The 22,962-nt window shown below is 44.5% G+C and overlaps 1 protein-coding gene across 1 annotated transcript in view; it reads left to right on the forward strand.

Moving 5' to 3' along the window:
- LOC126198993 (myogenesis-regulating glycosidase-like) overlaps window positions 1-22,141 on the forward strand; it is a 45,989-nt gene extending 23,848 nt beyond the window's left edge. Inside the window, exons 5-7 of the mRNA XM_049935666.1 lie at window positions 6,831-6,987; window positions 21,462-21,653; window positions 21,764-22,141. Coding sequence (XP_049791623.1) covers window positions 6,831-6,987; window positions 21,462-21,653; window positions 21,764-21,891 — 477 coding nt within the window. The 3' untranslated portion in view covers window positions 21,892-22,141. The remainder of the gene's footprint in view (window positions 1-6,830; window positions 6,988-21,461; window positions 21,654-21,763) is intronic.
- The last annotated feature ends 821 nt before the right edge of the window (window positions 22,142-22,962 follow it).

A 22,962-nucleotide genomic window follows, 5' to 3' on the forward strand; every position in this document is an offset into this window, starting at 1 on the left:
AAGGCGTTCGATACAGTTCCCCACAGTCGTTTAATGAACAAAGTAAGAGCAAATGGAGTATGAGACCAATTGTGTGATTGGATTGAAGAGTTCCTAGATAACAGAACACAATATGTCATTCTCAATGGAGAGAAGTCTTCCGAAGTAAGAGTGATTTCAGGTGTGCCGCAGGGGAGTGTCGTAGGATCGTTGCTATTCACAATATACGTAAATGACCTTGTCGATAACATCGGAAGTTCACTGAGGCTTTCTGCGGATGATGCTGTAGTATATCGAGAGGTTGTAACAATAGAAAATTGTACTAAAATGCAGGAGGATCTGCAACGAATTGACGCATGGTGCAGGGAATAGCAATTGAATCTCAATATAGACAAGTGTAATGTGCTGCGAATACATAGAAAGAAAGACCCCTTATCATTTAGCTAAAATGTAGCAAGTCAGCAAAGAGAAGCAGTAAATTCCATAAATTATCTGGGAGTAGGCATTAGGAGTGATTTCAAATGGAATGACCATATAAAGTTCGTCGTCGGTAAAGCAGATGCCAGAATGAGATTCATTAGAAGAATCCTAAGGAAATGTAATACGAAAACAAAGGAAGTAGGTTACAGTACACTTGTTCGCCCACTGCTTGAATATTGCTCACCAGTGTGGGATCCGTACTAGATAGGGTTGATAGAAGAGATAGAGAAGATCCAAAGGAGAGCAGCGCGCTTCGTTACAGGACCATTTAGTAATCGCGAAAGCGTTACGGAGATGATAGATAAACTCCAGTGGAAGACTCTGCAGGAGAGACGCTCAGTGGCTCGGTACGGGCTTTTGTTGATATTTCGAGAACATACCTTACCGAGGAGTCAAGCTCCCTCCTACGTATATCTCGCGAAGAGGCCATGAGAATAAAATCAGAGAGATTAGAGCCCACACAGAGGCATACCGACAATCTTTCTTTCCACGAACAATAAGAGACTGGAATAGAAGGGAGAACCAATAGAGGTACTCAAATTACCCTCCGCCACACACCATCAGGTAGCTTGCGGAGTATGGATGTAGATGTAGATGTAGATGAGAGTTTGGGGAGTGTATTTACAGGTTGTGAATATTAATGAAAATGGTACGTCATGTTGACGCCATGGGCTTACATTGGGCACAGACAAAAATAGGAAAATAAAGACTGACTAAACGTATTTCGGTTTCTGGAGCAACAGGAATCAGTGTTCCTGAAACATCGCATAATTAAACTTTTTGCATTAGTGCCTTATTTTGACTCCGCCACTAGTTTCGAACCACCAAACACATTTTCAAACGAGGCCTACTAAAAGTAAAACACAAAACATTTGTAAGAACACGTAAAAACAAAATTAGGAATCATAAAAATACGTTTCTTAAAATTTCAGTCGGTGTTCACTGAACTGTAGCATACCGGCACTAATATTGCTTGGTTAGGCGACAATCAGTTCGCACATGGGTAATGTACACATAATACATTGTCACATGGAATGTCAGACCAATTCCACTTTGTAGATGTATTCATGAAGTGCAGTTAAACTAAACTACGAACTTTCGCTGGAGAAAGTTCCTAAGGAAAATAGCTGATGTCTCGTTTAGTGTACGTGGGCCTACCAACAACCAACGGGGAGTTGCACATCAGATCCTAACTCTTCATGTATTTCTTTATATAGGGCATCACGCAGGAGTGATATGCATGTCAAACTTTTGTTATTTGTTTTATTCCTATGTAAGGATGTTAACGCTGAAGTCCGTGTTTTTCAATAAGGTTTCGTGATGTAACAAAATAACTGTTAGTGATAAGTACATGGCGCTGTAAATTATGTAATTCGAACTGTGTTACGGTAGATTGATTTATGCAAATGTTGCACATACATGAAGAGTTTGGATATGAGACGCAAGTCTCCGTTGGCTGCAGGAGCGTGCGCGGATACATAGGGCGATACACTGGCGACACCAGCTGCTTTCCTCTGGAAATGTCTCCAGCGCTAGTTCTTTGTCTTGTTTAACTGCACGTCATGAATACATCTATACCGTGAAAGTGATCCGAGGTTCCATGTGATATTGTGTTATGTGTATATTATCTATATCTGAATTTGTTGTGACCCAACCACGCACTATTACTCAAGGTATTCATAGTTGAGTGAACAACTACGGAAACTTTCAGTAACTGTGTTATTCTGTTCAAATTTTTTATGTTTTGTATTTTAGTTTCAATAGGGATCTCTTGAAAATGAACTTGGTAGTTGGAATCTACTTTGCAGCAAAATAAATCGCAGCTGTCACAGAATCACAATAAAGAATTAATGTTATCTAATTTGCTTGTTCTGTCCTTATTTCACGTTGGAAGTACGTGTTAAGTGTTCGCGTACCACTACAGCAATAAATATCGTTCTGGGAGTTGAGTGGGTGATTATGATATATATCGGTTGTGTAAACGCGTTGATCTGGTGCTATAGGTGTATCTTTTCAGATAGTTGCCTACAATCCAGGCTTATATAATATTGGAGCAGCGCAGAGGTAAATTTCTGCCACAACTGGAATGTTAACCCCAGTAGATGAGCGAGCCCAACTGAGTAATATTGTCCCAAACAGAGCGACCATGACTACCTCCATGCTTACTACAGCATATAAAATGGAAGAAGTTTAGGGTTCAACGAATTATCTACGAGAATAACTGTAACGGCAATGAGTGCAAAAAGATTGAGGAAGAATGCGGATGAAAGTCGCCCAAGTCAGTTTCAAAGGAAGGAACTAGGGAAATCGCGAATGGTGGAATCCAGATTTTAACCGCTCTCCTCTCGAATACGAGTGTGGTGTCATGCCATGGGGTCACCTTATTCGTTCACATCATTTCAGAAAATCTTCTTGTCCCCTAGAGGATCTAAATTATGGCACTGAAGTCTGGAAGCTAAACTCGTTCTCCATTAAATTCAATTTATTCGCTTCTCGGTTCTCATGGCCGTCAGCAGATGACATGAGAGAAAAAACACCCTGCGAATGATACTGAAAGTCACAATGTGCGCTGATGAGTCCAAACATTATAACCACCTGCTTAATAGCTTTTTGCCCATCTTTAGAACGAAATACATCACTGATTCTGCGTGTCACGGATCCGACAGTTTGTTGGTAGATTACTAGATGATGTGGCATTAGATGTCCACGCAAGGACATGTAATTCGCATAAATAACGAGCCGCTGATCTGCGTACGCGGTGGTGCGACTAAGCTACTCAGATAGATTCCATAGGATTTACACCAGGCGAATACTGTCGCTGAGACGTCAACGTGAGTTCGCCCTAATGTTCCTCAGCTCACTTCAGCACGTCTCTGGCTCCGAGACATGTACAATTCTTTTTCTTTCCTTTGCTTGTGCCGTATATCCCGCGGATACGCAGGGTCGGCGTGGTTAATCGGATGTGGCAATGTTAGTTGAAAGGGTGGCCGGATGCCCTTCCTGCCGCCACACCATATCCTCCGGGAAGGAATTAGTGTTCCCCAATTATCTGCGACTAGTGTAAGCCATGGAATAGTGCGAAAGTGTTCAGATGTCTGCGAGCCGTGTAACTGAGGCGGGACGTGGAGACCAGCCCGGTATTCACCTAGGGGGATGTGGAAAGCCACCTAAAAACCACATCCAGGCTGGCCGACACACCGGCCCTCGTCGTTAATTCTCCGGGCAGATTCGATCCGGGGCCGGCGCTCATAGCCGAGTCCAGGAAGAAGCGCGTTAGCGCGCTCGGCTAACCTGGCGGGTAGACATGGACAATTATACTGCTGAAACACGACATCGGCGTCGGGGAAGACATCAAGTAAAAAGGGATCCAGGTGGTTTGCAGCTTCACCGTGCTTTCGGTTATTACCACACGCCCCATGTAAGTGCAGAAAAATGTTTTCCATAGCAAAATACAGCTCCCACCAGCCTGTATCTGTGGCGCGCTGCACGTTTCGAGCCGCCGTTCACCTCGATGACGTCTTTTGTGGAGGTGACCATTGACCTGTGATTCACCCGAAGAGCCGACATGTTGCCACTGATAGTCGAATCCTGATCTTCCCGCGCCCACTACAATCATAATTGACGATGTCGTTGTGTCAACATGTGAACCCGAAGGGGTAGCCTGCTGCGGAGCTCCATGTTCACCAATGTACGATGAACGGTGTACTCTGAAATAATTGTGCATGCACCAACATTGTGCTGTTTCGGCAGAGATGGTATCGATTACCATCTATCTTACTTTACAGAGCAGACAAGCCTCCGAATCCGAACATTCTGTGAAGTGTGTACAGTAGCACGTGAACATTCGTGCAGCTTTCAAGGTACTCGTTCACGGGCTCTGCGTAATAATAATCATCCGTTTGTCAAAGTCGCTTATTCCTCATTTGCAGCTCACATCTTCACTAAGGTGATCACCTGTCCGCCTCTGCACCGCTTATATACTTTCGTTAGCGCGTCACATGCCTGCAATACCACCAGGCAGAACAGGACGCCGCGATGGGCAGTGGTCATAATGTTTTGACTTATCAGTGTATGTCTGCCGTATGCCACATTACAACACACTACCTATGGTGATTAGAGTACGAATACAAACTCGAAGATTGTGTTGATCGTAAAGTTACCTTCCCAGAGGACGACGCAATATTTCACGAAGAGAATGCATGAAGAGAGGTGACGGAAGTCATAGGTTAGCACATATACAGTATCTCGTACACAAGGTTTAAATGGCCATTGCATTGGCGGAGCCGTTGTTTGTACTCAGGTCATTCATGTTGAAACACGTATGTTGTGTGGCGGCGATGGCGAGGCATTGCAGAGTCTCTGACCAGAGAGCTATTTGTCGTTCCTAGTCTGCGCTTGACTGCGCGAGAGTGCAGTTCAGTTGCGAGGCAGTTGCGGTCGAGTCGCAGTTCAGTACAGTTGCGAGGCTGTTGCGGTCGAGTCGCAGTAGAGTTCAGTAGCATGTAGGGAGTTAGCTGTTGTGTAAGGAGTCGGCGGGCGTCGACATGGCACTCTGGTCAAGATTCACGACAAGCTATATTTTTTAATAAGATAATGAAGCAGCATTGCGCACATCTGATAATGTAGTGTAAATTAACTGTAACTAATTTGTTCAAGAATCGCCCCAATAATAATTTTTGTTTTCAAACCAAGCACTTTAACAAAACAAACATTTTATTGAAAGAATATTTGCCTTCCATTTGCTTTAAAAAAAAATTAGTTAAGTTCAAACAATGTTTGCGATGCATTTCCTCCAAGCTATGACGAAAAATAAGAGCAGATGCAGTTTTACTGAGGTAAGAATTTGAGTTTAATTATTGCACAGGGCCTAAGATCGACATTTCGGTCTATTTGCATTTTTATTGTAACTGAGATTTCATTATCATTGAATTGACTTTCATTTTTGTGAGGAACTTATACTTGGGTCAGATTGATATTTCCTATTTATTGTCGTTGTGATTAAATATAATTACGGGGAGGTTACACTTAGCACAACATTTAAATTTTTGTCTTTAGAAATTTTTGTGGGGAGGTTACAATGTGTAAATGTTTTCGACGTTACTGTGGCAGTGCGGCGGAAATAAACAGACTTCGAAGCGGAATGGTCGTTGGAACTAGAGGCGTGGGACTTCCCATTTCGGAAATCGATAGGGAAGTCAATATTCCGAGATCCACAGTTGCCGAAGTATGCCAAGAATACTAGGCCTAAGGCATTACCTCTCACCATGGACAAAGCAGTGGCCGACGTCCTTCTCCTAAAGACCATGAGCAGGGGGGTTTACGTAACGAGCAAACTAACAGACACGCAACACTGGGTGAAACAACGGCAGAAATCAATGTGGGACGTACCACGAACCATTCTTTTGGAACAGTGCAGTGAAATCTGGCGTTAATGGGCTATAGGGGCAGACGACCGAAGAGAGTGGCTTGGCTGACAGCATGACGTCGGCCTGGACAGAGTTCAGTCGGCAAGGACAGACCCCACGAATCCAGGGAACCAAGTTGTCTACAAAGCACTGTGCAGGCTGGTGGAGGCTCCGTAACGGTATTGGCTGTGTCTACATGGAAGGCACTTGGTCCTCTAGTCCAACTGAACCGATCATTGACTTGAAATTGTTATGTTCGGCTACCTGGAGACCATTTGCAGCCATTCACGTAGTTCTTGTTCCCAAACAACAATGAAATTTTTATGGATGACAGCGCGCCACATCACCGGGCCACAATTTTTCGCGATCAATGTGAAGAACATTCTGGACAATTAGAGCTCATGATTTGGCGACCCAGATCGCCCGAAATGAATCCCATCCCACATTTGTGACACATAAACAGAGGTCAATTCTTATCGCATCGGTAAAGCTTCCGGAATTATGGACAGGTATAGAGACAATATTGCTCAATGTGTGTGCAAGAAACCTCCAACGACTTTTTGAGTCCATGCCACGTAGAGTCGGTGCAGTACGCTGGGCAAAAGGAGGTCCGACACGATATTGCGAGGTATCGCTTGACTTTCGTTACCTCAGTGTATAACGTCTTTAAGAGTGACCTCTTGTCCTCACCAAAATGTTATGTTATTTAAGAAGAAAGAATGAATTATAGTCTAACAAGTACTTCAGATAGAGATAGCATTGTACGTGATAAGTTTATTGTAAATAGATTGTAGGCATGTTCCACTACGTGTAGTGAAAGAATTATAGTATTCAGAATGGTTAATCGCAACAGGGTTCATTGTTCCTGTTACCCACTCTTTTTTCTCTGATAACTGCAATCTCTTGTACTCTGTGGGGTGTGGGTGAATTGGCCAGAAAGTTCTGGGAGTGTCGGCGCTGTTGCAGACGGTGGAGCTTAGCCGTCAGCTGGTGGCGCTGCACGCCCAGTACGCCCCGCGCATCGTGGAGCTGATGAGGAAGGCGGTAGAGGATGGCAGCCCCGTCAACCCTCCAATCTGGTGGGTCGACCCCACCGACGACACGGCCCTCGGCATAAACTCAGGTACGGAGGGCGAGGCTTCCCTCTCTGACACTGTGTGTGTGTGTGTGTGTGTGTGTGTGTGTGTGTGTGTGTGTTCATCCTACTGTTACAGTTTCTCACCTCAGATACTTCTTATGACTTCTTGTGATGTCTTAAGTTTACCCATGACATTAGAATGTAATTTAAAATTTAATTAGAGTCAGTATCGACCACAATGAAGACAAAAAACAACATGCAATAGAAGTATAGTATAGTCGCAATCGCTTTTGAAATGTGTGTGGTAGCGTTTCAAATGGGAATATTTTCAAATATTATTACATTTTTTGGTTTATTAAATCTTTCCTTATTAATTTAAGTTCTGAGCTGGCTGCTTCAGTGTAATTTCGTGCCCTTCCAGACAGGTACGGAATTTCTTGCTCGTACTGACAGATACAGTGTTGGTAACCAAAGCTGGCTTACAAAGTCTTACTTATTTGTCCACATGCCATCGCAATGACATTTTCCCTTGATTACACTTTTTATCTCTATACTTTGGTGGTTGCTTACCAACCATACAAGCTTGTAAACTGAAGTAAGAAAGTCCGATGATCTTAATCACCAGCAACAAGTCTCCAGATACTGATGCAACTTACAGCACATACGTAATAGTTTTGGTGTTTTCACACACCAATGGGTGATACTTATGATCGCTTTTTATTGTTTCTGATTATATCACGTGTGGGCGATGACTCATCAGTATCCATTAGCCGCAAAATAAGTTTTCGCCTTAGAAAATACTACTTCATAACACCACATAGCATTTGCTCCTTTTTCGTAGTAATGGTACTGACACTAAATCAAATACTATTTACTTATTGTACACGCAGTACTCAGTAGTGCAGTCGTGTTTCTATAGCTGTTAATTTGACAGTATGATATTCCTCGAATCTATATCTACATCATACTCTGCAAGTCATATTACAATCTTCGGCTGAGGATACCCTAACATGTTCCACTCGCGAATGGCGAGTGGCACGAATGATTGACGGAATGCCTATGTGTTAGTTCTAATTTCTCAAATTTTCTCGTTGTAGTTTTTGTGGCGGCGTTCGTAGCGACAAACAATTCGCTGTAGAAACGGCTTACGAAGTCACCGCCACACTTTTAATAGCGGGCCGACCGGTCCGCTGGAACAGTGAACAGAAAGATGAAAACCCAAACACTCTGATTAAATAAAAGTCGGTACTTATCTTTATTAACGAAGATACAGAAACACAGTAGTGAACTCCGTGTCTACAGAAATCTGTCTAGTTCGAGTCGGAGCGGCTAGGTCAGCGTCGGCTGACGACAAACAACAACTCTGCTGCGATGAACACACAACGGACTAGCAAGTACACAATTCGGTGGCGAGTATACAACTGAGCGGCGAGTACAGAACTGTCCTAGCGCTCGCGACTCCAGCGCTTAAGAAGCCAGAAGCCAGCGGTGGAGCGCGCAGACTTGCGGCGATTTCCTGTCTCGCTGGCGCTGCTTATGCGGACGGCGTCCGGACTTTGATGCTGCCAACCTTTTGGCAGCGGGCTCGGGTGGCATTACTGGCTAGGATATAACACTCCTCCCCCCCAAATCGCCGCACCACCGTTGAATAATGACGTGGCGAGCGTCGACGGCGGGGGAGGGGTCGGGCCGCAGGCGTAGCAGAAGAGACCGGGGCGGAGACTGTTGTCGGTGGCAGTCCCCGGTCCGCACCCCAGCATTGGCTGCGCGGGGCCTCGGGAAACACCGACTGAAAACCGAGGTCAGGGTGCACGCCTGTGACCACGGGCGCAGCTTCTGGTACTGGACGCGACGGGGCGTCGGGACCCACGAAGAGAGGCAGCGTCTCCTGACGCTGCGTCGACGGCTGCTGAGTGGGCGCCGGACAAGGCGCTGCGGTGTCAGACTCCTTGGGGGTGCCCAAGGAAAGCGGCTGCAGGACAGGCTGCACAGCCACCGCGTGGGAAGGCGGCCCGGCTGAGGGGTCGACGTCCATCAGCTCCGAAGGCGGTGGCGACTGAAGAGGGACCGCAGGCGCCGGAGCGACCACCTGGGGCGCTCCCGGATGAAGCTGCGCGGGAGGCATCAACGGGACGGGCTGTCGGCGTGGTAGCGGCGACGGCTGCTGCCGCTGCCCTGGGGGCGGCAGCGAAGTCGGAAGGCGCGGCTGGAACCCGCCGCGGACCAAATCGGCGGACAAAGAACGAGCGGCAGAATCCGGGCGGCCAGCGCGGCGCAACTGGTTCTGATGCCTCCTGTGCACCGCAGTAGCACCTTGAACAGTATAAAAACCGCGACCCTGGACACTTATCACGGTACCACGTTCCCAACGACGGCAACCGTGATAGACTCTGAAAAAAACGGCGTCGTTGCGCTGAAAACGCGTGCGATGCTCAGAAGCGGCGGATCGATCCGGGGGGTGCAACAACCGTAGTAGGGTGCGATGACGACGGCCGTGGAGAAGCTCCGCAGGCGAAGGGCCGTCGCGTGGCGTGGTCCGGTACGACGACAGGAACGTGATGAGGGCCTGCTGACGAGAGTGCGTAGCACGAAGGCGGTCCATATGAGCCTTGAATGTGCGTACAAAACGTTCCGCTGCACCATTCGATTGAGGGTGGAACGGCGGAGTAAGAACATGGCGAATGCCATTGGCAGAACAAAAACTTCCAAATTCAGCAGAGGTAAATTGTGGACCATTGTCAGACACTAAAACTTCTGGAAGACCCTCAATCCAAAAAATTGAAGTCAACGCCTGTATAGTTTGTGCACACGTTGTAGACTGCATGGGCACAACAAACGGAAAATTACTAAATGCATCTATCACGATGAGCCAACGAGAATGCCAATATGGACCAGCGAAATCAATATGTACTCGCTGCCAGGGACCGGCAGGGCGTGCCCACTCAAAATAGCGTTGAGGCGGAGCAGCTTGGTGTTCGGCACACGTCGAACAATCTGTAGACATCTGCGTAATCTGCTTATCAATGCCGATCCATGTACAATGACGGCGGGCAAGCTGCTTGGTGCGGACCACTCCCCAATGACCTTGATGCAACAAGTCGAGGACCTTGGATTGGAGCACTTGGGGAACCACTACACGAAGCTGGTCATTCTCGGTGCGTAACAGGAAAACTCCGTGCTAAACAGACAACAGATGACGTTGCGGATAATAGCGACGAACCACAGGATCCGATATGTCCTTTGCCTTGGACGGCCAACCACGTTGAACAAACCGTAATAGTAAACTCAGATGAGGATCCGTAGCTGTCTCACGTGCCACCTGACGATAATCAATCGGAAAATCCCGGAGGGATTGATGCTCATCGGCGTCAATCTGATGGCAAGAGTCATCAGAGGAATCGAAGACATCATCCGCAGCAATCGGCAATCTAGAAAGCGCGTCAGCGTTTGCATGCTGAGCTGTAGGGCGATACAGTATCTCATACTGGTATTGTGATAACAAAAGAGCCCAACGTTGTAGTCTCTGAGCTGTCCGCTGAGGAACTGGTTTAGACGGATGAAACAGTGACGTCAGGGGCTTGTGATATGTTACTAAATAGAATGGTCTACCATAGAGGTAGTGATGGAATTTTGTGACACCGAACACAATAGCCAACGCTTCCTTGTCCAATTGGCTATAATTACACTGAGCTTTGTTTAGCAATTTAGATGCGAACGCAATAGGACGTTCGGTGTTACCGACTCGGTGAGACAACACAGCACCGAGGACGAAAGAAGAGGCATCACAAGCTAACACCAGAGGCTTGTTAGGGTCGTAATGGACCAGACAACGATCATTCAATAAAGCCTCTTTAAGCTGCTGAAAGGCTGATTGGCAATCAGCTGACCACACAAACGGAACATTCTTACGGCGGAGACGATGCAACGGTGCAGCAATCTGTGATGCATTAGGTATAAACCTAATATAATATGTCAATTTGCCAAGAACTGCTTGCAATTCATGCAGATTGCGAGGGGCGGGCAAATCACGAACAGCTGCTAAATGTGAATGGGAGGGATGAATGCCTTGAGCATTAATAACATGTCCGAGATACTCCATCTCCGTAAGGAAAAATGAACATTTATCGATGTTGCAACGTAGGCCTGCCTGAGACAACACTGTAAACAAACACTCCAAATTACGGAAATGTTCAGCAGGCGTCCGACCGGACACAACAATATCGTCTAAATAGTTGCAACACGAGGGCACATTAGCCAGAAGTTGCGACAAAAAACGTTGAAAAACAGCTGGAGCGGACGCACAACCAAAAGGCAAACGCAGAAAACGGAACAACCCCAACGACGTTTTTATGACAAAATACTGTTGTGATGGCTCGTCGAGGGGCAATTGCAAATATGCTTCACGGAGATCAATTTTGGAAAAGAAACGAGCTTCCCCTAACTTATCCATCAGCTCGTCCGGTCTAGGCAAAGGAAAAGAATCAATGACAGTCTGAGGATCAACTGTCGACTTAAAATCAGCACACAAACGTAACTTGCTAGACGGTTTCTTTATAATAACTAAGGGAGAAGCCCACTGGCTCGCTGAAACGGGTTGAATAACACCGTTGTTTTGCCAACGACGAAGTTCATCTGCTACAGGTGCCCGGAGGGCGTGAGGCACTGGACGAGCATGAAAAAATCGAGGCTGAGCATTATCTTTTAACGTAATGTGAGCGGCAAAGTTCGCAGCACAACCTAGTTCGTCTTTAAATATGTCACTGTATTGTTTACACAAATCGGTTATGCTGTCTTGAGGAACAACAACAGAATTAATTTGCAACACATTGTCTTGGATAGACAGGCCAAACAAGTCAAAACAGTCTAATCCGAAAATGTTTACACTGTCTGTAGCGCGGAGCACAGTGAATGAAACTGTTTTTGTATTGCCACGGAATGTGGCTGGCACGCTACATACACCTAACACAGGAATTTGTTCTCCACTATAAGTAGCCAAAGAATGTTTTGCAGCTGAAAGTTTAGGGCGGCCGATAGCCGCATACGTAGCACTATTTATGAGAGTCACAGACGCACCAGTGTCTAATTGAAAATTGAAGGTCTTATCCTGGATGCGTAGCTTCACAAATAGTTTATTACACTGTCTCTGGATCGGTGCAGCGGAGGCGGAAGACACAAAATCAGCGCGTTTAGCGCGTGTTCGCTGCTTACGACAACTCGTGGGTTGGGCGGGTGGAACAACAACTCCCGCTTCACTTGCAGTCTGTACATTACTTTTTACAGCGTTTGAATGACACTCGGGTCGCATAGCAGAGGGCTGGGTGGGTGGCGTATTGCGAACAAGTTGATTACCCACACGAACCGTGGAAGAGTCTTTAAACGCGACCTTCTGGGCTGGCTGGCTTTGAAGAACATGAATATCCATGGGCTGGGCAGCACTAGAATTGTTGTTGCGTTTACGCAAACAAACAGTCTGGATGTGTCCTTTCCTGTGACAAAAGTGACAAACCGCGTTTCTTAACGGGCAACGTTCACGAGGATGAGCAAGAACACACTTAGGGCAAGACTTAACTCTATTATTTTGCACACGCGGCTGACGAATGTGTTTCACATGACGCGGCCGGCGAGTGTTTACAGTCTGACTCTGCCGGTGGGGCCGCGGGCGTGACATAACTTGCTTAGCACAGGCAATTTGAGAAATACATGGCTGATCTAACTCACACTCAGCATAGGCAAAAGTATCTTGGGCTTCAATAATGTTCATCACAGTCTCTAATGACGGGTCAGGCAACTTTAAGATAGCAGCACGAATACGAGAATCTGCAATGTTTTGAGTAATAGCGTCGCGTAACATGACATCACTGTAGGAAGCTCCACACACACAATTAAAGCGGCACTGACGGGTGAGGCCCCGTAAATCTGTTAACCACTGTTTATTAGATTGATGTGGCAGTTTCTTTAATCTGAAGAAGTTGAATCTGGCTGCTGCCACATGAACTCGCGACTCGAAATACTCAGCAAGCTTGTTAACAACAACGTCATAGTCTAAAGCTTCTGGCTGGGATTCCGGGAACAACTTACAAAGTAGTCGATAGACTTCCACGCCTGCAGTGGAAATTAAATAAAGCTGCCGCTCAGTACCCGTGATTTTGTAGACTGTCATGTGCGCCTGCAACTGCGCGAAATATTCTCGCCATTCTTCTCTTGATGCATCAAAAGCACGGAAAGGTGGTGCTGCCTGTGCTTGTTCCTTTTGTGTTGGAGGATTAGCCGCTTGTTTGGCGATTGCTTCCACCAGACTTTGTATTTGCTGACTCTGTAACAAGATCAACTGTTGTAATTCGGCAGACATAGTGAACACAAATAAAACCAGCCCCCAAAATTTTATCGCTATAATTAGTATAACCAGAAACAAGTTGAACCAGCCCTGCACACAAGTTCGGAAGCCCTCGTCGCCAGTTTTGTGGCGGCGTTCGTAGCGACAAACAATTCGCTGTAGAAACGGCTTACGAAGTCACCGCCACACTTTTAATAGCGGGCCGACCGGTCCGCTGGAACAGTGAACAGAAAGATGAAAACCCAAACACTCTGATTAAATAAAAGTCGGTACTTATCTTTATTAACGAAGATACAGAAACACAGTAGTGAACTCCGTGTCTACAGAAATCTGTCTAGTTCGAGTCGGAGCGGCTAGGTCAGCGTCGGCTGACGACAAACAACAACTCTGCTGCGATGAACACACAACGGACTAGCAAGTACACAATTCGGTGGCGAGTATACAACTGAGCGGCGAGTACAGAACTGTCCTAGCGCTCGCGACTCCAGCGCTTAAGAAGCCAGAAGCCAGCGGTGGCGCGCGCAGACTTGCGGCGATTTCCTGTCTCGCTGGCGCTGCTTATGCGGACGGCGTCCGGACTTTGATGCTGCCAACCTTTTGGCAGCGGGCTCGGGTGGCATTACTGGCTAGGATATAACAGTAGTCATTTCGCGAGTCGTATGCTGGAGGAAGCAAAACGTTTCACGACTCTTTCTGGAAAGTACTCTCGCGAAATTTCAACAGTAAACCTCTCCGTGATGCGCAACGCCTCTTTGGTAACGTCTGCCACACGAGTTTTTTGAACGTCTCTGTAACGCTCTCGCGCCGACTAAACGATCCCGTGACGAAATGCGCTGCTCTTCGTTGGAACGTCTCTATCTCGTCCATCAGTCCTACCTGGTAAGGGTCCCGCACTGGTCTAGAATCCTCAAGAATCGGTGGAACAAGCGCCTTATAAGCCTCTTCCTTAGTAGATGAGTAACATTTCCTAAAGATTCATCCTATGAATTTCAGTCTGGCGTCTGTTTTCCCTACTATTTATTTTATGTGCTCATTGGACTTAAGGTCCCTGTGGCTACTTAGTCCTAGATACCTTAGGCACTGTTTCCAGAAATTTGTCATCAGTAGTGTAACTAGGCAGTAGATGGTTTCTTTTCCAGTGTATACGCAATATGTTACATTTATTTACGTTCAGGGTCAACTGCCAAAGCCTGCACCATTCATGTGACTGAGTGGTAGACACGTGTACAATAAACAGTTCTCTTCAGGGAAGCGCACAGGAACTGTTGCATAAAAGAAACGTCGAACGAATAAACAAACATCACTGTAAAATAGTTGTGTTGTGAATAGTCAACTTACACATTGAAAATATGCATGTGGTGCAGTACAAAGTCCTTTGTTGATATCCTTGACATGCATAATTGTAAGTCTCTATTCGATAAATCGGTTTTCCCTGACTGAAGTTAAAGTTTCATAAAGCTATCTGTCCTAGCTGTGAAGCGAAGTATCTACATCTACATCTACTTCTACGTGATTACTCTGCTATTCACAACAACGTGCCTGGAAGAGGGTTCAATGAACCACCTTCAAGCTGTCTCTCTACCGTTCTACTTTATAACGGTGCGCGGGAGAAAAAACAAGTGCTTAAATTTTTCTGTGTGAACCCTGATCTCTCTTATTTTATCGTGGTGATCATTTCTCCCTATGTAGGTGGGTGCCAACAGAATGTTTTCGCAATCGGAGGAGAAAACTGGTGATTGAAATGTCATGAGAAGATCCTGTCGCAACGAAAAACGCCTTTGTTTTAATGATTGCCACTCCAATTTACGTATCATGTCTGTGACACTATCTCCTGTATTACGCGATAATACAAAACGAGCTGCCCTTCTTTGTACTTTTTCGATGTCATTTGTGTGACTTATCGCGTAATCGAAATTTAGCTGATTTCTTTTAGCACTCATGTGAATAACTTCTTACTTTTCCTTATTCAGGGTCAAGTGCCACTTTCCGCACCATACAGATATCTTATCTAAATCATTTTGCAAGTCGTTTTGATCATCTGATGACTTTACAAGACGGTAAATGACAGCATCATTTGCAAACAATCTAAGACGGCTACTCAGATTGTCTCCTATGTCGTTAATATAGATCAGGAACAATATATGGCCCGTAACACTTCCTTAGGGAACGCCGGATATTACTTCTGTTTTACTCGATGACTTTCCGTCTATTACTACGAACTGTGACCTTTCTGACAGGAAATCACGAATCCAGTCGCACAACTGAGGCGATACTCCGTAGGCACGCAGTTTGATTAGAAGACGCTTGTGAGAAACTGTGTAGAAAGCGTTCTGGAAATCTAAAAATATGGATTCAAATATCCCCTGTCTGAGGTCAGGTAAACACTGAATAGCGATGTACATCACTGTACTGCTAAGTGGCTCCGCTGGCGTCGTCGTGGCCTGGCCTGGCTGGGCCCCGGAGTGTGACTGGAGGGTAACTGGAGAGTAACTGGAGAGTACGTGGTCTGCCACTGCAGACGACGCCTCTACACGCGGCTGTGTCTCGCACCCTGGTGGGTGCCGTCGCACAAGGGTCGCGGGCCTGGCGCCGCTTGCGTTTGGAAGGCGAGCGTTGCATTAGCGACCGCTGGTGTACGGCCGCTGCACTTGTGCTGCCAACTTCAGCGTCTACGACGGTAACCGAACCCTATGCGGTATCGACTGTGCAACGATATCACAGACTCCATGTTCATCTTTATCGTCGTCGGCTGATACTCGTGTCCGAGTTTTCATTTCTCTCCTGAGCTTTCCTTTGTCACGGTTCAGGCGTGGAAGTGTCGTTGATGGCTTAGCAATCCAATCCTAGCGTGGAACAGGCGGCCACAGACATTACAGCTGATGGAAGGTGGAGGACGTGGCTGAGCCTGGAGGAGTTTACGTCTCTGGCGTTTGTCATTCTCCATTCTTCGACGTTCCAGCTCAAAGTTTTGAAGAGCATTTGAGGTAACTGAGCGCCAGCGACTTCGATCTCCTGCTATTGTGGACCAGTTATTCGGATCGATGTTCAAATTTTTAGATTTTTCTTGCACTGATCCTTATAACGTTTGAGAGGGGCACCTCGTGGCCTTTTACCTATGCTCACTTCGCTGTACAGCTTTTGGCGTGGAAGTCAGTCATTTTTCATCCGCTGGAGATGTCCGACCCATATGAGTTGATGCCCAATGATAAGAGCTTCCATGCTATACATTTTTGCTTTCTCAAGAACAACCGTGTTGGATATGAAGTCATTCCATTTCAGGTTCATGATATATCTTAGCTTCTGTTGGTTGAACCGTTCTAGTTTCTTCAGATCACAGCAATATAACGTCCAGGTTTCGCAACCATATAGCAGGGTGGAAATGACTACAGCTTTGTACACCATCAGTTTGGTGTACAGTATTAGGTCTTTATTCAGGAAGACACCACCTTTATAGTGGAGATTTAACAGCACAAAAGAAACAAATAAATCGTTGTGTTCTTCAGGCCTTCTGACCACGAATCTATAGTGCTTTTAAAAGTTTCGATCGAAATACAAAACTTAATATGTTTTAGGGTAACGTTTACAAAAATAGTTTTCCTTTCATCACCGTCAAGAGGACGTTTAAATTAATAATGTTAAGGTAATGATGTAACTGCCCAATCAATAGAGGGCAAAAAGGTCGAATATCGCGAATAGTTCGTGTAGTCGGAAATTTTTGTAAAGTGGTAGGAGGAAGTACCACGAGCAACGTAACACGAAATCTGACTAGCTAGGAGTGAGTGTGGGACTGGAGGCGCGTTTGGAGGTCACTTTTGTACTTTTTTATTGAATAACTCGAAAAGCGGGTCTTACAGCGAAAACGAATCGCAGTACAATTTAACTACATTCAATTTCATACAGAAAAATCATTCTCAGTTTTCTTCTGTAGGTCCAATTGTATGCGCGTTGCACACGAGAGAATATGAACATTTCGCGCCTGGTTTTTGAAGGTCGGATATAGAATTACGGCCGGCCGCGGTGGCCGTGCGGTTCTGACGCTGCAGTCCGGAACCGCGGGACTGCTACGGTCGCAGGTTCGAATCCTGCCTCGGGCATGGGTGTGTGTGATGTCCTTAGGTTAGTTAGGTTTAAGTAGTTCTAAGTTCTAGGGGAGTTATGACCTAAGATGTTGAGTCCCATAGTGCTCAGAGCCATTTGAACCATTTTTTTAATAGAATTACGGGTTCTACGCTAGGAGCAACGGAATCACCCCCAACAGTCAGCACATGCAAATCCAGGATATGAACATTCCCTGCAACTTATGTGAGATAGTTTTTGAACGTAAAAGAAAGAGGAATAACATGGAAATAGAAAGAGCGGGTGGTACTCTAGCAGAAGAACCACAGGAGGTTTTCAACAGATGGCAAGAATATATTGAATGTCTGTGTAAGGGGGATGAAATACAAAGCGAAATTAAGGTTGAAGAGGAGCAATATGTGCCGGAAGACGGAAAGGGATTTACCATCTTGGAAGCAGAACTAGAAAAGTAGGAAGGCATGTGGAATAGATGATTTGCCAGCAGAAATGTTGAAGAGTCTGGGAAACAAGGCAAGAAAAGAAATAGTCTACCTCTGTAACGAGATATATGACAAAGGGGAATGGCCTGAGGATTTCGCTGCAACAGTTACGATACCAATAGAGAAAAAGAGAAATATTAAAAAATATAAAGAGCACCGGACCATCAGTCTAATTTCTCATGCAGCTCAAGACTTGCTGAGATTGTTGAACAGAAGGTTATATGGCAAGCTGGATAGAGGGATTGCAGAGGAGCAGTTCGGATTTAGAAGAGGAAAAGGAACAAGAGATGCTATTGGCCTGCTAAGAACTATAGGGGAAAGATATATGGAAAAGGGTAGAGAAATCTTTGCTGTTTTTATAGATTTAGAAAAGGCTTTTGACAGAGTTCAGTGGAACAAGCTGATGGATATCTTGAAGAGGAAAGGAGTAGATTGGAAAGAGAGACGACTGATACAGAATCTATATTTACACCAGAAAGTAAGGATAAGGATTAGAAATGAAATGTCAGAAGGAAGCAGCATTGGACGAGGCGTTAGACAAGGTTGTTGCCTTTCCCCACTGTTGTTTAACGTAAACCTTGAAGAGATTATTGCAAAAAGATAAGAGGGGAAAAGAGGAATATGTATTGGTGGAAAGAGAATAGAATATATAAGATTGGCTGATGACATGGTATTAGTGGCAGAAAGTGAGCGGACAGTGAATAACGTACTGAAAGATCTGAATGAAGCTTGTGTGGAATATGGGATGCAAATAAACACAGCAAAAACAAAGAGTATGGTCATCAGTACAAGACGCAGACTTAAAATAGGACAATCTACCATTAGCCAAGTAAGAGAATTTAAATATCTCGGAAGCACAATAACTGAAGACTTGAGATGTCACCAGGAGGTGAAAACTCGAATTGCCATAGCGAAGGAGGCATTCAACAGAAAGAGACTCTTATGTGACACATTAGATAAAGGACTAAGGAAAAGGCTTGCCAAATGTTTTGTCTAGAGTGTGGCACTATATGGGGCAGAAACATGGACTGAGACGAGAGGATGAAAAAAGGTTAGAAGCATTTGAGATGTGGATGTGGAGAAGAATGGAGAGAATAAGCTGGATGGAAAGAGTGAGTAATGAAAGAGTATTGGAAAGGGTTGGTGCGAGAAGATGCCGGCTGAAGGTTGTAAGAGAAAGGAAAAAGAACTGGCTGGGACATTCATTGAGAAGGGAGTGCTTGCTAGTAGATGCTTTGGTAGGATTGGTTTGTGGGAGAAGACTGAGAGGAAGAAGGAGATACAAGGTGATGACGACATAAAGGGAAGAGGAAATCATGCAGACCTGAAGAGGATGGCAGAAGACCGGACAGCCTGAAGAACTACCATGTGAAAACCTTCGTGATGATGATGTAACTTGTGAATCAGGCAGAGCATAGGAATGCTTGATGTTAACCTCAAATTAAGGAAATAATGATTCCAATAACACAGTACCAAAACTGGATTTTTTTTTTTTTTTCATCTGACTGGTTTGATGCGGCCCGCCACGAATTCCTTTCCTGTGCTAACCTCTTCATCTCAGAGTAGCACTTGCAACCTACGTCCTCAATTATTTGCTTGACGTATTCCAATCTCTGTCTTCCTCTACAGTTTTTGCCCTCTACAGCTCCCTCTAGTACCATGGAAGTCATTCCCTCATGTCTTAGCAGATGTCCTATCATCCCGTCCCTTCTCCTTATCAGTGTTTTCTACATATTCCTTTCCTCTCCGATTCTGCGTAGAACCTCCTCATTCCTTACCTTATCAGTCCACCTAATTTTCAACATTCGTCTATAGGACCACATCTCAAATGCTTCGATTCTCTTCTGTTCCGGTTTTCCCACAGTCCATGTTTCACTACCATATAATGCTGTACTCCAGACGTACATCCTCAGAAATTTCTTCCTCAAATTAAGGCCGGTATTTGATATTAGTAGACTTCTCTTGGCCAGAAATGCCTTTTTTGCCATAGCGAGTCTGCTTCTGATGTCCTCCTTGCTCCGTCCGTCATTGGTTATTTTACTGCCTAGGTAGCAGAATTCCTGAACTTCATTGACTTCGTGACCATCAATCCTGATGTTAATTTTCTCGCTGTTCTCATTTCTACTACTTCTCATTACCTTCGTCTTTCTCCGATTTACTCTCAAACCATACTGTGTACTCATTAGACAGTTCATTCCGTTCAGCAGATCATTTAATTCTTCTTCACTTTCACTCAGGATAGCAATGTCATCAGCGAATCGTATCATTGATATCCTTTCACCTTGTATTTTAATTCCACTCCTGAACCTTTCTTTTATTTCCATCATTGCTTCCTCGATGTACAGATTGAAGAGTAGGAGCGAAAGGCTACAGCCTTGTCTTACACCCTTCTTAATACGAGCACTTCGTTCTTGATCGTCCACTCTTATTATTCCCTCTTGGTTGTTGTACATAACTTACCCCTACTTTTTTCGGAATCTCGAACAGCTTCCACCATTTTATATTGTCGAACGCTTTTTCCAGGTCGACAAATCCTATGAAAGTGTCTTGATTTTTCTTTAGCCTTGCTTCCATTATTAGCCGTAACGTCAGAATTGCCTCTCTCGTTCCTTTACTTTTCCTAAAGACAAACTGATCGTCACCTAGCGCATTCTCAATTTTCTTTTCCATTCTTCTGTATATTATTCTTGTAAGCAGCTTCGATGCATGAGCTGTTAAGCTGATTGTGCGATAATTCTCGCACTTGTCAGCTCTTGCCGTCTTCGGAATTGCGTGGATGATGCTTTTCCGAAAGTCAGATGGTATATCGCCAGACCCATATATTCTACACACCAACGTGAATAGACGTTTTGTTGCCACTTCCCCCAATGATTTTAGAAATTCTGATGGAATGTTATCTATCCCTTCTGCGTTATTTGACCGTAAGTCCTCCAAAGCTCTTTTAAATTCCGATTCTAATACTGGATCCCCTATCTCTTCTAAATCGACTCCTGTTTCTTCTTCTATCACATCAGACAAATCTTCACCCTCATAGAGGCTTTCAATGTATTCTTTCCACCTATCTGCTCTCTCCTCTGCATTTAACAGTGGAATTCCCGTTGCACTCTTAATGTTACCACCGTTGCTTTTAATGTCACCAAAGGTTGTTTTGACTTTCCTGTATGCTGAGTCTGTCCTTCCGACAATCATATCTTTTTCGATGTCTTCACATTTTTCCTGCAGCCATTTCGTCTTAGCTTCCCTGCACTTCCTATTTATTTCATTCCTCAGCGACTTGTATTTCTGTATTCCTGATTTTCCCGGAACATGTTTGTACTTCCTCCTTTCATCAATCAACTGAAGTATTTCTTCTGTTACCCATGGTTTCTTCGCAGCTTCCTTCCCAACTTCTGTGATGGTCCTTTTTAGAGATGTCCATTCCTCTATAACTGTACTGCCTACTGCGCTATTCCTTATTGCTGTATCTATAGCGTTACAGAACTTCAAACGTATCTCGTCATTCCTTAGTACTAAGGAACTAATATCTTGTATCGTGATACCACTGCGTGTCTGGCACTTTCGTACTGCTCTTCCCTTACCAAGAGACTGGACTATGCAGACGGTTGTGACATGTGCCGTTTTCTGTGCAGAGTTCCTGCTTGGAGAAGACCTGTTGGTGGCGCCGGTGCTGGAGGAGGGCGCTGTCAGCCGCGACATCTACCTGCCCAGGGGCAGCTGGAGGGACGAGGCGGACTCAAAACACCCAGTCATAGACGGCCCTATCTGGCTCACCAACTACTCGGCTCCACTCAGCGTCCTGCCTTACTTCACCCGAGCCTCTGGTATGCATGCCTCATAGATCATAACAGTTGCCTAACATGAGGAATACAGACTCTTATGAAATGTAACATCGATGCTCTAAGTTTCCTAATAAACACATTTCGTCTTTCAGATGTCCCTGACGCCACTGGAGGTTCCTCACAGATTCGACTGTTCATTCCTGCAACAGGTTCCAGTTGGGCAAGCAGTACTGTACTTTTGTACATTTGTTCACTTGCCTTCCGCCGATTACTTACATAATTTGCTTGTCGTTCACCTTCAATAATGTCTTACAAACGTCAACTATTGCCTTTAAAATAATGCTGACAGTTCTTTGAACATTTTGAACGACGTGAGCATTAGTCCTGAAACACATTTTGTATATTGGTAGTATTTTGAGTCCGAGTAATAATATTTTCGTACATTCTAAACAGCAAACTCATTAAAATTTAACTTCAATAACTGAATGTAGAAATATAATTATAGGAAGATATTAAGGAATATTGTAAGATACTGGGCAATAGGCTATAATACACAATAAAAAATATTAATGAAGTCGTTTCTCATAATCCTATGTAGTAATGTTCTGTTGTTGTACATCCATGAGAACGCCATTCATTCCTTAAATTTTTTTCAAAGAATCAGAAACAACTCATAAATTCTTGGTAATGGAAAAATGTGATTCGCTTTCCACCAGGAATAAAGTTCATACTTGTTATATCGAAGGCAAACCTTTAAACAAACACGCCAGTATGAGAATTAATGATTTCATGGTTCCTCTGAACTGCCTTGAGACTCAAGGCAAGTTCCATGCTCCAATCAAGGATTCTTCCAATTTATCCCGCATGTCTTTTATTCTCTACAACTATTCATCTACTGTCTCATGTCCATGACACTGAAAGAGAAAAGTAAATCTATTTTTAACTATAGTTGTTAGAGTATTTATAATACCACTGATCTCTTTATAGATGTTATTCTTGTCATAAAACTGTAATTATTTTAATTATTGTTACTATAGTGACCATATATATATATATATATATATATATATATATATATATATGTAACTAGTGTATACTAATGTGTCAATTCTGAGAGGTCTGAAATGCTTAGTTTGCACATATTTGTCATGTATAGACATTGATCTGATATAAGAGCTGACAAAAGGCTCCAGTATGAGCAGTTTAACATGGATAATGAACACATATACCAACTGTATATTCTGATTCACATTAATACCACTATGCAGGGAATAATGACAGAAACCACTCATATATTCTATTTGAATATTTGTCGGATTTATATGAATGTGCATATGGAAGCGTCTGTTTA

Source organism: Schistocerca nitens, chromosome 8, assembly GCF_023898315.1.
Source record: "Schistocerca nitens isolate TAMUIC-IGC-003100 chromosome 8, iqSchNite1.1, whole genome shotgun sequence".
In the NCBI taxonomy this organism is placed as follows: domain Eukaryota; kingdom Metazoa; phylum Arthropoda; class Insecta; order Orthoptera; family Acrididae; genus Schistocerca; species Schistocerca nitens.